The sequence below is a fragment of the Crinia signifera genome, chromosome 4, assembly GCF_055691185.1.
Source record: "Crinia signifera chromosome 4, ASM5569118v1, whole genome shotgun sequence".
In the NCBI taxonomy this organism is placed as follows: Eukaryota; Metazoa; Chordata; class Amphibia; order Anura; family Myobatrachidae; genus Crinia; species Crinia signifera.
Genome location: NC_139220.1, coordinates 300,339,481 through 300,356,429, shown reverse-complemented (window position 1 = coordinate 300,356,429; position 16,949 = coordinate 300,339,481). Strand labels below are relative to the sequence as shown.

General features: G+C 45.6%; 1 protein-coding gene across 5 annotated transcripts in view; it reads right to left on the bottom strand.

Annotated features, from left to right (window-relative positions):
- Positions 1-5,559: 5,559 nt before the first annotated feature.
- The window catches only part of RGL3 (ral guanine nucleotide dissociation stimulator like 3), a 54,145-nt gene continuing 42,755 nt past the window's right edge, over positions 5,560-16,949 (bottom strand). For 4 of the 5 annotated variants that reach the window (XM_083185219.1, XM_083185218.1, XM_083185222.1 and 1 more), the window contains 5 exons: positions 15,843-15,932; positions 14,563-14,704; positions 8,841-9,035; positions 7,161-7,275; positions 5,560-6,909 (listed from right to left, as the gene is read on the bottom strand). In XM_083185219.1, the coding sequence (XP_083041345.1) occupies positions 6,818-6,909; positions 7,161-7,275; positions 8,841-9,035; positions 14,563-14,704; positions 15,843-15,932 (634 nt within the window). In that variant the 3' untranslated portion in view covers positions 5,560-6,817. The remainder of the gene's footprint in view (positions 6,910-7,160; positions 7,276-8,840; positions 9,036-14,562; positions 14,705-15,842; positions 15,933-16,949) is intronic. The other variant, XM_083185220.1, reaches the window with a different exon arrangement.

Here is a 16,949-nt window from a genome sequence, read left to right as displayed (position 1 = left end):
TTTGTATGTCGTCCGTAAACACGCCCTGTTCTTAAAGAGTGAGTCCGTTCGAATGCGGAGGACACGTGGGCGTTTCTACGGACGATGGCCGCACGCGGCAGCACAGCGTGGCGTGCGGACCGCACCGTAAGAATTCGGGAATATCCGCATCAATCAGAATAAGGGCCATAGTTTGGTGGTTTAGGGTAGCTATAGAGGGCAGATGTGAGGCACTATAATGGAAAACGGAACTGCTGTAATGTTACATGCCATAGTGCAGTTGAGGTGTAATCAGCTAATAGAAGTAACGTCCTAGACAATTGCATAGGTGAGAGGAATGATTTGGAATATTATAATACTGGATTAAAACTACAAAGGTATCTGGAATTTCCTTGTATTCTTGCTATGAAGTAACCACTGGGGGAGGGATCCGATTCAAAGAGCCACATACCCTGGGGTCACAGATATAGGGCGGGAGATTTAACCGCTTGCCTGGCGTGGTTGCATTATTTGTGACCACGGCAAGCTTTGTGTTCTCTGAACTGGTCGCCAATCACAGCAGCCGCCAATCACAGCAGCTACCGGTACTTGTGTATTATAGCGGCGCCCCCGATGTGCATCGTACGATGAACGCATCGCATGCCATGTACCGGATGGCATGCGATGTGATGCGACGCGATTTTGACCCCCTATACGATGAAAAATCGTATAAGCACCCTAATGGGTGCTTACAATGTTAAATGCACCCCCCACGCCACACCCCCCCCCCCCACTATAAACGTGAACCCGAAGCGTGGCGAGCGGCGGAGGTACGCGTCTTACGACCTTTTATATACCCCCACTATCCACGTCGGCGTGGAGTTGAGAATAGAATAGTGTGGCGAGTGGATGCGGATACCTTCACAGATAATCGCGTCCCTTCGCGGGCTTCACAGGTATCCACGTCCCCTCGCGGTGCTCGCCACGCTTCGGGCTCGGTGGCTCGCTGCGCTCGCCACACTATTCTATACTCAACTCCACGCTGACGTGGATAGTGGGGGTATGAAAAGGTCATAGGACGCGTACCGCAACCCGTGCGGGCTCACTGCGCTCCCCACGCTTCGGGTTCACGTTTATAGTGGGGGGTGGCGTGGGGGTGCATTTAACATTGTAAGCACCCATTAGGGTGCTTAACATTGTATAAGCACCCATTAGGGGGGGGGGGGCTGCTGACGTCACCACAGAGATGTCTCAGATCTGCGAGCGCTGGAGAGATCATTCGCTGGTCACCGACCATTCACTCTTCTACAGAACATGAGTTCTCTGGCTCGATCAGCGGTGTCTGGTCTTTAGGGCAACAGTCAATAGGTGGACCCCCCCCCCCCCCACACACAAACAAAAATAAAAATCTCCACATCAACCTTTCCACTCCAACCCTATATAAACTAGTGACTGACCTCTGATGGAAGATGGTTATGAACTTTTGAATGTAAATAGACTGTTCGCCACATGCAACACTCACCACCGCAGACTAGTGAGTTTGAAAAAACTCAGGAGCCCGAGGTGTGCTCCCTACCACCAGTGCTGTGCCTAAACACGTGCAAAGGGGGCTGTGCGTTCGAAGTGGGCTTATCTCCCGAAGGAGACGGGCCCCATTTTTCCCCTAACCCCTCTCAACCATAAGGCCGAAGAGGGGAAAATAGGGAACGGTGGGTCCTCTTCGCCGAAGCTTAGAGAGACCCTCATTCCTCAACCCCTGGAAGGGTTAGGACGGTGGGTCCTCCTCACCCGAAGGTTTGGAGAGACCCGCAGTGGACTTCCCTCCGCCTTACGGCTCGGGGTCGTCCTCGGGGGGACCGCAGCTCTCCCCAAAAGGCGAGAGCTTTGGCATGTTGGGGAAATGGAAGGCCCGTAAGGGACGACCACACAGCCCAAAAAAACGTGACACACTACAGAAAACGTAAAAAAGTGCACGAACGTGGAGAAGAAGAGAAATAAATAATAAAGAGGACCCCAGCCAGAAGTAGTACAGATCTGATGGTATAATAGTGTTTCATCTCCAACCCTCATAGAGGTGACTGAGAGCTCACTGAAGGCACTAGGCAACATGGCTTGCTGTGATTGGTCGTCAGTCTTACAGTGTCTAAGCTGGGTGGTGGAACCCTGCGGGATAAATGTTCTGGCCCATAATAACCAACTTGGTTCTGCCTTTTAAATAATTGCTCCATTGAAACATCAGGAAGTAGCATATTACATAAGGCAAGCCTGACCAACCTGTGTCTCTACAGCTGTTGTAGAACTACACATCCCAGCATGCCCCGCGACAGATTTAGCATTCAATATTAGCAATACTGTGGCAGAGTATGCTGGGACTTGTAGTTTCAGGTTGGCCAGGCCTGTCATAATGGTTGTGAATGCCAACAGACTAACACACACAACAATGGGCATAAGACATTTCCAGCCACAAGATAGAAAATATAAATCACATATGTAGTATTATAATTGACAAAAGTGGCTGTCATGTATTTTGCCTGTTGTGGGTATCAAAAAAATGTTTGTGCTCCTTATGTGAAGAGGCAGGTTAGGCATCTTGTACTGCCGCATATATTGCGGCCCTTCGGTTTGGCGATTAGCCAAGCTAATCCTCATGTTTTCTCGTTATTTTCCATTTTCAAATGGCTGGGAGCCAAAAGTTGTTTTAGGGATGTACTTTTTATTGTATTTGGCAACATATACTACTTCTTTATCTAGACTTCTTGTTATTGATTTATCCTGGACTTTTTGGATCAGATCCTTTCTGTCGATTTCAAGGACTTCCTTAAGGGTCTTATCCAAAAGGCCTTGGGGGGTATCCCCTACTTAAAAATGACTTGGTCATCTCTGTAGCCTGTTCTTTAAAGTGTTCAATGTTTGAGCAGTTTCTACGTAGACGAATATATTGTCCCTTGGGTATGTTCTTTTTCCAAGGGAGATGATGTTGGCTTTTAAAATGAAAATAAGCATTAGTTCCCACTTCTTTAACATGATTCGTTGTGACTATTTGATTCTTCATAATTTTTAGATCCACATCCAAAAATTTAATTTGTGAAGGGTGAGAGGTGAATGTGAACTGTAAATTAAAAGAATTGATGTTAAGTGTGTCTGCAAACAATTGTGCCGAATGTGAATCCCCATCCCAAATAATAAATAAATCATCAATGTACCTACCATAGAGGTTCGCGTCCGAGCCAGCTCCCCACACATGTAGGTCCTCAAAGTCCCCCATTTATAGGTTGGCATAGCTGGGCGCAAACCTGGTCCCCATGGCTGTACCCATCACTTGTTAGTAAAATGTGTCAAGAAACAAAAAATAGTTGTGTTGAAGTATATATTTTATAGAATTGAGAATAGTTGGGTCTCTGCCGTCAGGTCATTGTCCATTTCGAGTATTTTAGAAATTGATTGTAAGCCCAGATTGTGTGGGATGTTTGATTACAAGCTTTGAACGTCCAGAGTTATGAATCTATATGTATCTTTCCATTGTATACTCTGGACTAATTTTAAAAAAAGCAGTGGTGTATTTTATATGTGACCTGAGGGCAGAGACCCTTGGCTGCATAAAGGTGTCTACAAAAGAGGAAATATTTGAGGTGAGTGAATTAATGCCTGAAATAATAGGGCGCCCAGGAGGTGAAGTGAGGGATTTATGAATTTTGGGTAAATTATAATAAATGGGTGTAACTGGGTGCTCAACAAATAAAAAGTGATATTCATCTTTGGAGATGGTTCCGTGTATTAGGGCCCTATCCACAAGACAGGCTAATTCCAGCACATATACTGAAGTGAAATACTCCCTTTAATTTTGTATAAAAAATGTCATTGTCCAATTGTCTTTTTAATGTTAAACATAGAGCAATAATAAAGTGTGACATGCTGTAACCATAGGCAACCAATTAGATGCATGCTTCTATCAACAAATGTAGCCCCCCTAATGAAACCAAGTTGCTCCATATTTATCAAGTAATCCGAAATATCATTTTTCCCTTAGATACATTTTTTTTTTTAATGCAGACCAGTTTTATTGGAAACAACAACAATCTACAACCAACCATTAAATCAGTAAAGGCAGGGACACCTTGTACGTGTTACCAGGAGAACTGTGTGTACTAGTGATTTATTTGCACAAGTTGGTATATCAAGTTACTAATGTTCCTGACCTACATGCACTTGGTGAGGGATTTGCCCTATTATTATTATTATTATTATTCTCTGTATCTTGGGTGTTTCTACAGTTCTGCTAACAAGAAGTGTCATTATGGAATAACACAAACAGCCGTCACCTGTATATGCTGTACATTAACAGAATGTATGATTACCCTCACCTGTGTTGAACAGAGCATTGTGTCCTCTTGGAGAGGGTCATGTTGAGAGGTATGCACCAGGATGGTTTCTCCCCGAACATACCCAGTATGTAAAATGGCTTTGGATTACCATTTGAGCTAGTGCCAGATACCTGATAACCATGGTGGTGCCCACACTGACAATAAACCGCGGGGCTGTCCTGCCAAGTTTGCTTGTACCATCTGAAAATTGAGGTCCATGCCAGTCTCCAAAGTCCGGTGCCTTCACTAACTTGGAGTTGGAAAAGGTGGAACAATGGGAAGATGCGCCCTGCACTTCTCCATAAACCTAAGCATTCTAGTGTGGGGTTCCTCTGAAGACATTGCTATTTTACTATACAACATTAATATTGAATACAGTATATCATGGTAGAACCACGGGGCACAGAGGAATGTCAGCCACCCTCCAAAGAATGTCAAACATACACTTTTTTACACTTGGGTCATGCCTGGAAGTTCTCACAAGAGCAGATGTCGCCCTTTCTGAGAATGTAGGACCTATATGGGGTACAGTGATGTGTTTTTTTACCTGGTTCTAAGTAATGGTACACTTCTGCTGGGACACAGTGGTCTCATTCAGATGGACAACAATAACAGCAGCCTCTTCCTGGAAGAGGCAACTCCACTCTCTCTTGTGGCCTTTATTTGTCCCAGCACCCTGCTTATGTCTTATGCTTAAAATAGAGCATTTAACACCTGTACAATTATCCTAGCCATTACTGCTAATACAGCCACTTCAAATTATCTTTTCAAAACCACAGTCCCAAACCTTGACTTCAGGAACCTCCCACTAGCAGAATGCTCCCTGACCCTAGCACCAGAATGTTCCTCCATCCCTACCACCAGTAGAAAGCCCCCAGATTGTCTCACTAAGAGGATGTCCCCAGTACTTCCCACCAGTAGAGTGTTCCAGACTCCCCATGAGTAAAATAAGACCAATCTCTACCACCAGTAGAAAGCCCCCATTGTCTCACCAAGAGGATGTCCCCAATGCTTCCCACCAATAGTGTTCCAGACTCCCCAACGAGTAGAATAAGACCAACCTCTACCACCAGTAGAAAGCCACCAGATTGTCTTTTCAAGACCAATCTTTACCACCAGCAGAGTGCACCCCTCCATGCACAAAGAGAAGGCCCTCCCACCAGTAGAATGCCACCCCATCAATACAATGACCCTTCCCTACAATCACCCAAATTTGCCGTTCATTTCACAACACATTAAAGTTATTTCAACTTATTAAAGTTATTTCTTTATTGCATGGCTCAAGTAGATCGAGGTCACATTATTTGGACTCTAAAGCCCACCGTTGGCCATATTATTGGTCATACATTATAATTGCATTATTAGTGCTCATGTTATTTGGTCGATAATGAATGATAATAAGAAAATTAGCCTCGTTATATCTTAACGAGAAACCCGTTAGTAATCACTTTGGTCACAAAACAAGTGGTCCTATATCAGCCGGGGCCAGCGGGAGAACATGTGATAAGTCTCCACCTATGTGGAGATGTGCAAAATAGTTAACTCTAAAGTGATTGGGAGCTCAGCTAGGAGGCATCACAACATACATGTACACATTACACGTCACCAGCTATAACCATACATGTACACATTACACGTCACCAGCTATAACCGTAAGCTTCCTAATGGCTCAAAAGTGGTTTTGGAATCTTGTTTGGTTATTATATTTACATATACATATATAATAATAATAATAATACCTAGATGTGCCTTCCCTATTTCTATACTGTCCTCATAGGACCCTGCACACACCAGCTCTGCTTGACCCGCATCCAGGCCGATCCTTTGAAATATCATAAGCAGTAAAAGGAATCTTCCTTTCACCGCCTCTAGCTCTCCTGACCTAGAGCACAGAGCAGATCGATCAGTGTGTACTATATGTGGGGGAGTATCAAACAATCAGCTCTTGTCATGTCACAGCTGTGACAGAAGCTGATTGGTTGGGGTCTTTGTACTATCCTGTGTGGCGGGATGCAGTAGGATCCCTCCCAGCACCCCATGCGGCAATCACTGCATGTGGAGATAGAAATTAGGTCTCTCCAAGGCTCCGTACATAGACCCCTTTATCTCTCTCCAAATTTTGATAAATCTCCCCCGTATAGGATTTTATGGGTCATCACTAACGTAACATATGTATCCAAGATCATTTAAATAAAAATACCTAGTAAAACTAAAATCCAGATAAATACGTTTTAACACAATAATACTGAATTTGGGGCGTTTGCACTTTGGGCGACGTTGATGAACGCAACAGGTTCATTTGCCATAGCAACCGCACGGAGTCTGTCTGTCGATTGGTAGAAAAGGCACATAGGCGTCTGGTTGCTATGGATCCCAGGCGCTTTATAGTGTTTGCCAGTGTCCATAAATGTCAATTTGGGGTTTTTACGATGAATCTCGGAGTGCGTATTGAGCGGACATAGTGGAGATGGATGACAGAGGGCGTGCTGGGTGTAACGTCAACTGACTCGTCTTCTTCTCAGCACAAAGTCGAAGTTGGCGGACGTATTCATGGCGTAGTATACGTTGGCTGTGTCTGGGATGGTCAGTTCTGCAGACAGAAAAATGTTGATTAACAAGATGAAGGAATGTGCTAGATAACACGGCAAATGGACACAAATACATGGACCACATGTGGCATAAAAACACATTAAGAGCCAATGTGCAAGGACTAAGGTGCACAGGAATACCTCTGAGGTGTGAGGCACCGTCCTTGTCAATTCATTTGCCAAATATTTATCAGACATCAGCCACCACATGAACCAGCTGCAGTCTGATAGCACGGTACGTATACATACTCACCTTTACCGTCCGATAATAGCTGCACCAGCTGGAAGTCATCAGGGCCGACCATCTCTATGTTATGTTTATGTAGCGCCCTTTGTATTACAACCCGCGATTTGTCCTGGCTGGTGAGCTGCCAGAGAAACGGGTGCAGAGAGGACATGTATTAGTCACAATCATCTTTCCTGAGTAACATTAGAATAATGAGGCAAAGGCTATAAACATCCATCCGAACATTATATCCGAGATGACCGGGCATAAAGTTACATGGTCACCCTACCCAGGGTAGTGTGCCAGGGCAAAAACACAGCAATGGTTTTGTCTTTAGCTGGCATACAGAGACATTGGCACTTCCCTGTCACACAGAGACATTGGCACTTCCTTATCGCACAGAGACACAGACACTTCCCTGTCGCACAGAGACACAGACATTTCCCTGTCACACAGAGACACTGGCACGTCCTTATCACACAGAGACACAGACACTTCCCTGTCCCACAGAGACACTGGCACTTCCTTATCACACAGAAACAAAGACATTTCCCTGTCAAACAGAGACACAGACACTTCCCTGTCACACAGAGACATTGACACTTCCTTATCGCACAGAGACACAGACACTTCCCTGTCACACAGAGACACAGACATTTCCCTGTCACACTGAGGCACAGGTACTTCCTTATCACACAGAGGCACAGACACTTCCCTGTCCCACAGAGACACAGACACTTCCCTGTCACACAGAGACACAGACACTTAACTGTCACACAGAGACACTCGCACTTCCTTATCTCACAGAAACAAAGACATTTCCCTGTCACACAGAGACACGGACACTTCCCTGTCACACAGAGACACTGGCACTTCCTTTTCACACAGAGACACAGACATTTCCCTATCACACAGAGACACAGACACTTCCCTGTCACACACAGTCACTGACACTTCCTTATCACACAGTAACAAAGACATTTCCCTGTCACACAGAGACACAGACACTTCCCTGTCACACAGAGATACAGACACTTCCCTGTCACACAAAGACACTTGCACTTCCTTATCACACAGAAACAAAGACATTTCCATGTCACACAGAGACATAGACACTTCCCTGTCACACAGAGACATTTACACTTCCCTGTCAACAGAGACACTCGCACTTCCTTATCACAAAGAAACAAACACATTTCCCTGTCACACAGAGACACAGACACTTCCCTGTCACACAGAGATACAGACACTTCCCTGTCACACAAAGACACTTGCACTTCCTTATCACACAAACAGACATTTCCATGTCACACAGAGACATAGACACTTCCCTGTCACACAGAGACATTTACACTTCCCTGTCAACAGAGACACTCGCACTTCCTTATCACAAAGAAACAAAGACATTTCCCTGTCACACAGAGACACAGACACTTCCCTGTCACACACAGACACAGATACTTCCCTGTCACACACAGTCACTGACACTTCCTTATCACACAGTAACAAAGACATTTCCCTGTCACACAGAGACACAGACACTTCCCTTTCACACACAGACACAGATACTTCCCTGTCACACACAGTCACTGGCACTTCCTTATTACACAGTAACAAAGACATTTCCCTGACGCACAGAGACACTGGCACTTCCCTGTCACACCGTATTATCAACAATCACTACAGAGTACACATTGCAGATCTTACCAATATGCTCTTATACAGGTTCCCATGAGTGTTCTCCATGCTGACCCGGATAATACAGAGATCAGCAATCTGCTGGTTGTATACAGGGAGCGAGGGTGAAACTGGGGAGCGGGGTGAAGAAACTGCTCGAGGTGCATCTTCTTTCAGTGGTGTGGTGGGCAGGGTTAGAGGTTCCAGCACTGTTCTGTCCTGCAACTGGTTATAATTGGTCATGTCAGTATTATTCTCATTATTACCCCTGTAATATCTTATTACCAGTTCCAAGTGTGTTACTCCTGTAACACCTTATTACAGTAACCCAGCTCCTGAGCGTCTTATTACAGTAACCCAGCTCCTGAGCGTCTTATTACCCCTGTAACATCTTATAACAGTAACCCGGCTCCTGAGCATTTTATTACCAGCTCCCAAGTGTATTACTCCTGTAACACCTTATTGCTGTAACCCTGGGCATTATTCTAGTTCACTCTTAGGGCCATATTCAATGAGAAAAATTCGCCGTGCATGGCGAGAGATTTTTTCTCTCGCCATGCACTCGCCCTGTTCCGGAGGGCTCGCTGCCACTCCTGCTCCCACTATTCAATGGGCGGTATTCAAGGTGAATACCAGCGACGTGCAGCGAATCCTGTTTAGGATTCGCTGCACATTCGCCACTGCCCGCCACGTTCCGGAGCCTCGACGGCTCCGGTATTCAATTTGTGCTCCTGCGGCGATGCCGCAGGGAGCCTTAGGACGGTGGCAGGCAGGTAGATGGAAGTCTCTCTGCCTGCCCCAGAGCGTATGTGGGGGGGAGGTGGGCTCCCTGGGTGCCAGGCAGCACTGGCTGCACCCCGGAGGTGCCAGCAGGGGACCAGGTATATTCACTACACCCGATAACGATCGGGTGCAGTGAATATATGAATATCTAATGAGCGGCTCGGCTCCGGCGCCCCCTGCTGGCTGCTGTGTAAAAAAAAAAAAAAAAAATTTTTTAATTAAATATACATTCATGTGCTTACAGCACATGAATAAAAATAGCATGCCCCTCCTCAGAATAAAATTCCTGATTTTTTTACACCAAATGTAAAAAACAAAACACTTTATTTTAAAAGTTCACATTCCACTTCACCATAAAAAGATAGCTATTGCTACTCGGTGAATCATGGCGAAAAAAACCTTGAAATGTATTCGCTATCTGCTCATTGAATAGGGTGATTCACCGTTTTTGTCAAAAATTCGCCAAACAGCACAAATTCGCCATAAAAACATGGCGAATCAGGCTCATTGAATACCGCCCAATGTGGTTAAGACTCGCCGCCACTCGCGGCGAGTCTTAACCCCTGCAGCGGACGAGCGTCCGCGGCAGGGAGCTGGCAGAGAGCCGGGGGACGGTGGCAGCCAGGGAGATTAAAGTCTCCCTGGCTGCCCCAGAACATATGTGGAGGGCTCCCCGGGACCCAGGCAGCACAAGCTGCCCCCCCCCTATAGCCAGCGGGGGACCCAGTATTCACTGCACCCGATCGTGCATATGTAATGATCGGGTGCAGTGAATATATGAATATCTAATGAGCGGCTCGAGAGCTCCGGCCCCCTGCTGGCTGCTCTGTGTAAAAAAATAATAACATTTTTTTAAAAATATATATTTTTAAATTAAATATATATTCATGTGCTATAAGCACATGAATAAAAATAGCATGCCCCTTCACAGAAAAAAAAAATCCAGATTTTTTGACACCAAAATAAAAAAAAAACCTTTTAGTTTAAAAGTTCACATTCCAGTTCTCCAAGAAAAGATGGAGAATTGCTACACGGAGAGACACGGCGAAAATCACTTAGAAAGACGGCGAAAATATCACATTGAATAGGGTGGTTCACTTTTGGAGAGCAAAATGCTCCTTCCAACGTGAAAATAGCACAAACTCGCCATAAAACACGGCAAATTTTTCTCATTGAATATGGCCCTTAGAGGCAAATTCCTTTTTAGCTGGACAAAACCATGTGCGCTGCAGGTGGGGCAGATGTAACATGTGCAGAGAGAATTAGATTTGGGTGGGGTTTTTCTTCAAAGTGAGATCTCTATTGCAGTGTAAAAATAAAGCAGTCAGTATTTTCCCTGCACAGAAACAAAATAACTCACCCAAAGCTAAATCTCTCTGCACATGTTACATCTTCCCCCCTGCAGTGCACATGGTTTTGTCCAGCTAAGAAGGAATTTGCCTCAAAGAGTGAACTAGAATAAGGCCCCCAGCTCCTGAGCTTCTTATTACCCCTGTAACATCTTATTACAGTAACCCAGCTCCTGAGCGTCTTATTACCCCTGTAACATCTTATTACAGTAACCCAGCTCCTGAGCGTCTTATTACCCCTGTAACCTCTTATTATAGTAACCCAGCTCCTGAGCATCTTATTACCCCTGTAACATCTTATTACAGTAACCCAGCTCCTGAGCATCTTATTACCCCTGTAACATCTTATTACAGTAACCCAGCTCCTGAGCATCTTATTACCCTGTAACATCTTATTACAGTAACCCAGCTCCTGAGCGTCTTATTACCCCTGTAACACCTTATTACAGTAACCCGGCTCCTGAGCCTCTTATTACCCCAGTAACGTCTTATTACAGTATCCCGGCTCCTGAGCGTCTTATTACCCCTGTAACAGCTTATTACAGTAACCCAGCTCCGGAGAGTCTTATTACCCCTGTATCATCTTATTACAGTAACCCAGCTCCTGAGCGTCTTATTACCCCAGTAACGTCTTATTACAGTAACCTGGCTCCTGAGTGTCTTATTGCCCCTGTAACATCTTATTACAGTAACCCAGCTCCTGAGCGTCTTATTACCCCTGTAACCTCTTATTATAGTAACCCAGCTCCTGAGCATCTTATTACCCCAGTAACGTCTTATTACAGTATCCCGGCTCCTGAGCGTCTTATTACCCCTGTAACAGCTTATTACAGTAACCCAGCTCCGGAGAGTCTTATTACCCCTGTATCATCTTATTACAGTAACCCAGCTCCTGAGCGTCTTATTACCCCAGTAACGTCTTATTACAGTAACCTGGCTCCTGAGTGTCTTATTGCCCCTGTAACATCTTATTACAGTAACCCAGCTCCTGAGCGTCTTATTACCCCAGTAACATCTTATTACAGTACCCGGCTCCTGAGCGTCTTATTACCCCTGTAACATCATATTACAGTAACCCAGCTCCTGAGCGTCTTATTTCCCCTGTAACATCTTATTACAGTAACCCAGCTCCTGAGCGTCTTATTACCCCTGTAACATCTTATTACAGTAACCCAGCTCCTGAGTGTCTTATTACCCCTGTAACATCTTATTACAGTAACCAGCTCCTGAGTGTCTTATTACCCCTGTAACATCTTATTACAGTAACCCGCTCCTGAGCGTCTTATTACCCCTGTAACATCTTATTACAGTAACCAGCTCCTGAGTGTCTTATTACCCCTGTAACATCTTATTACAGTAACCCGCTCCTGAGCGTCTTATTACCCCTGTAACATCTTATTACAGTAACCAGCTCCTGAGTGTCTTATTACCCCTGTAACATCTTATTACAGTAACCCGCTCCTGAGCGTCTTATTACCCCTGTAACATCTTATTACAGTAACCCGCTCCTGAGCGTCTTATTACCCCTGTAACATCTTATTACAGTAACCAGCTCCTGAGTGTCTTATTACCCCTGTAACATCTTATTACAGTAACCCGCTCCTGAGCGTCTTATTACCCCTGTAACATCTTATTACAGTAACCAGCTCCTGAGTGTCTTATTACCCCTGTAACATCTTATTACAGTAACCCGCTCCTGAGTGTCTTATTACCCCTGTAACATCTTATTACAGTAACACAGCTCCTGAGCGTCTTATTACCCCTGTAACATCATATTACAGTAACCCAGCTCCTGAGCGTCTTATTTCCCCTGTAACATCTTATTACAGTAACCCAGCTCCTGAGCGTCTTATTACCCCTGTAACATCATATTACAGTAACCCAGCTCCTGAGCGTCTTATTACCCCTGTAACATCTTATTACAGTAACCAGCTCCTGAGTATCTTATTACCCCTGTAACATCTTATTACAGTAACCCAGCTCCTGAGCGTCTTATTACCCCTGTAACATCTTATTACAGTAACCCAGCTCCTGAGCGTCTTATTACCCCTGTAACATCGTATTACAGTAACCCAGCTCCTGAGCGTCTTATTACCCCTGTAACACCTTATTACAGTAACCCGGCTCCTGAGCATCTTATTACCCCTGTAACACCTTATTACAGTAACCCGGCTCCTGAGCATCTTATTACCCCTGTAACATCTTATTACAGTAACCCAGCTCCTGAGCGTCTTATTACCCCTGTAACATCTTATTACAGTTACTAAGCTCCTGAGCGTCTTATTACCCCTGTAACATCTTATTACAGTAACCCAGCTCCTGAGCGTCTTATTACCCCTGTAACATCTTATTACAGTAACCCAGCTCCTGAGTGTCTTATTACCCCTGTAACATCGTATTACAGTAACCCAGCTCCTGAGCGTCTTATTACCCCTGTAATATCTTATTACAGTAACCCAGCTCCTGAGCGTCTTATTACCCCTGTAACACCTTATTACAGTAACCCGGCTCCTGAGCATCTTATTACCCCTGTAACACCTTATTACAGTAACCCGGCTCCTGAGCATCTTATTACCCCTGTAACATCTTATTACAGTAACCCAGCTCCTGAGCGTCTTATTACCCCTGTAACATCTTATTACAGTTACTAAGCTCCTGAGCGTCTTATTGCCCCTGTAACATCTTATTACAGTAACCCGGCTCCTGAGCGTCTTATTACCCCTGTAACATCTTATTACAGTAACCCGGCTCCTGAGCATCTTATTACCCCTGTAACACCTTATTACAGTAACCCGGCTCCTGAGCGTCTTATTACCCCTGTAACATCTTATTACAGTAACCCAGCCCCCGAGTGTCTTATTACCCCTGTAACATCTTATTACAGTTACTAAGCTCCTGAGCGTCTTATTACCCCTGTAACATCTTATTACAGTAACCCAGCTCCTGAGCATCTTATTACCCCTGTAACATCTTATTACAGTAACCCAGCTCCTGAGCGTCTTATTACCCCTGTAACATCTTATTACAGTAACCTGGCTCCTGAGCGTCTTATTGCCTGGGGTGGAAGTGATGCAGCACAACAGCTCCCTGATCGGTAATGCCCGGCGTACACAACAATCATTTTTACGTGTGTGGCCCATGAGGGAAATAGGCCACTTCCTTTCTTTGTTTTCTGAATTACAAACATAATAATTAGGAGGCGGCGTAGCTACCAGATCGTCCTTCTGGTCTAGGACTTCAAAGATGTCTCACTGCAGGGGGCTGGAGAAGTGAAGCTCTGTACACGTGGTGCAATATATCGCTCAGTGTCCCGTTTCATCAGTGACCAGAGATGGTTGCTGATGAACAGGAGACACTGCCGGGAGAGCCACAGAGGGAAACAGCTGACCATTAGGAGGCTGAACACCGGAGCACACACTCAACGATTTGCCGCAGCACAAATCACGGGCAATATGGCCGCTCACCGACCATATTGCCAGCGATATTGCACCGTGTGTACACAGCTTACGAACTGGAGGCCTAACAAGTGTGGAGTCTAACAAGGAATAAATAATATATATCGTTACACTGAGGCCGCCCATTCCCTGTGTCTGTCACATGATGTTATATTACACACTCACTGTTACTTTGGCCGACGCCGGCTCTGCAGGACACAGTGCTGCAATAAGTCCTTCATCAATATCACAGCTGCTGCAGGACCCTGAGGGGGACACTCGCTCACCATTCATCTTCGGACTAAATACTTCCGACCCCAATAATAACCTGTGACATAGGAGAAGGCCTATATGAAAGAAAATCTGATTTGCATAATACAACACCTACTGTATATGTAAATGGTGACAAAGACGCACTTCCCATAAACATGAAAGAAATTGATCAAATAAAAGTTATAGTCAGTTGTTTATTAAAGTAAACATTTAGAGTATGAGAGTATGCCACCAGTGCACTAGGACCTGTGGAGGTCCCGGAGATACTGGTCAGAATTGACCTACAGGATAAGAAGTGGGTCTTTTGAGCAACATCTTGTGTCCTCTTGAACCAGAAACCTAAATTGGAAGTAGCAAAAGCCAGGAGGAAATCAGAGCTGGGTAATGTATGGGCCTGGGAAGAGGGCTAGGGTCAAAGGAATGGAGACTTTGTGTGGGCTTCATGTGGAAAATTGATCAATGAGGACTGGAGAGGTATTGAGAGACGGGGGGTATTGAGAGACGGTCCAGTGAGGGCACTGGAGTATGGAGAGTGAACCTAGTGAGGAGACAGAGCTATGGAGACTGGGCCTACTGAGGGGACTGGAGCTATGGAAAGTGGGACTAGTGAGGGGACTGGAGTTTTGGAGACTGGGCCTAGTGAGGGGACTGGAGCTATGGAGACTGGGCCTAGTGAGGGGACTGGAGCTACGGAGACTGAGCCTAGTGAGGGGACTGGAGCTACGGAGACTGGGCCAAGTGAGAGGACTGGAGCTACGGAGACTGGGCCTAGTGAGAGGACTGGAGCTACGGAGACTGGGCCTAGTGAGGGGACTGGAGCTACGGAGACTGAGCCTAGTGAGGGGACTGGAGCTACGGAGACTGGGCCTAGTGAGAGGACTGGAGCTATGGAGACTGGGCCTAGTGAGAGGACTGGAGCTACGGAGACTGGGCCTAGTGAGGAGACTGGAGCTACGGAGACTGGGCCTAGTGAGGGGACTGGAGCTACGGAGACTGGGCCTAGTGAGGGGACTGGAGCTACGGAGACTGGGCCTAGTGAGGGGACTGGAGCTACGGAGACTGGGCCTAGTGAGGGGACTGGAGCTACGGAGACTGAGCCTAGTGAGGGAACTGGAGCTACGAAGACTGGGCCTAGTGAGGGGACTGGATCTACTGTACATTATGTCGAGTGGGCTTAGTAAATATTTACTTACGAGCTGAACCTCTTGGTCAGTTTCCTGCGGATACGAGGGGAATTCGGGCAGGAATCCGCTGGGGGCTCAATGGTGCGAGAAATCCGGTAACTGTCGTAGACATAAATGGAAACAGGTTATGACTTTAGTTATCCTTGTACCATGGTGCATTAGTTATAACGCAAACATAAATCTTGGTGTACTAAGCCATCTGCAGTAATAATATACCTGCGGTAATAATTATACGCCTGTGTGAGAACATAAGGGTAATAATACATCTATTATAAGACAATGAGTACTAGACACAGGCACAATAAATAATAGTCACACCCATTTATTGTGTAAATGGTAAACTCTAACCAGCAGATAAACCGGTCTCTGTTTGTGTGGGACAGAGTGAAAGCTGCATGTATCCTTATTATAATCTTTTACTTGGCATTCAGAAATCAGGCTTTCCAGCGGTGCAGGTTTTCTAGATCTCTTGATTATGAGAACAGAATGAGTAATACTTTCAGATACAGTATGTTAATTACAGGTTATTCTATTGCTTTCCTGTACATCAACATTATCTGCCCTCCCACATGACAAATGTACGCACCTATCACACAATACAAAGCTTTTCAACACTTTAGGGTTTCTTTAATAAGTTTTTAAGGAGTACATTCTGATTGGTTGACTATAGCAACATAATGCACCTAGCCACGGCACCTCACACCCAGACCTCCTAAACCTGCAGTACTCCCCGCATCCAGCTGCCCCAACACTGCACCTGCCCATTCCCTTCCCACGCACCCACTTGCAGTAATACCACAACCACCCCTCCTCCACCCGCCATACATCCACACCTGCCCCATCCCATCAACAGCACGCCCAGACCCCATCCCTCATACACGCCAACCCAGCACACTCCCCTCCGACACCGGCAGTACCCCCCACCCAACTGCAGCCCCTTACGATGGTGTGAAGAGCGCCCGTTGGGCACGATTAATCAGCTAGTATTAAGTATCTGAACAGTCACATCAGTCCCTTCCCCAGTGGAGCTTACAATCTATATTCCCTACCACATGTACACGCACACTCACACATTTTAGAGTTAATTTTGATAAGAGCTAATTAACCTACCTTTAT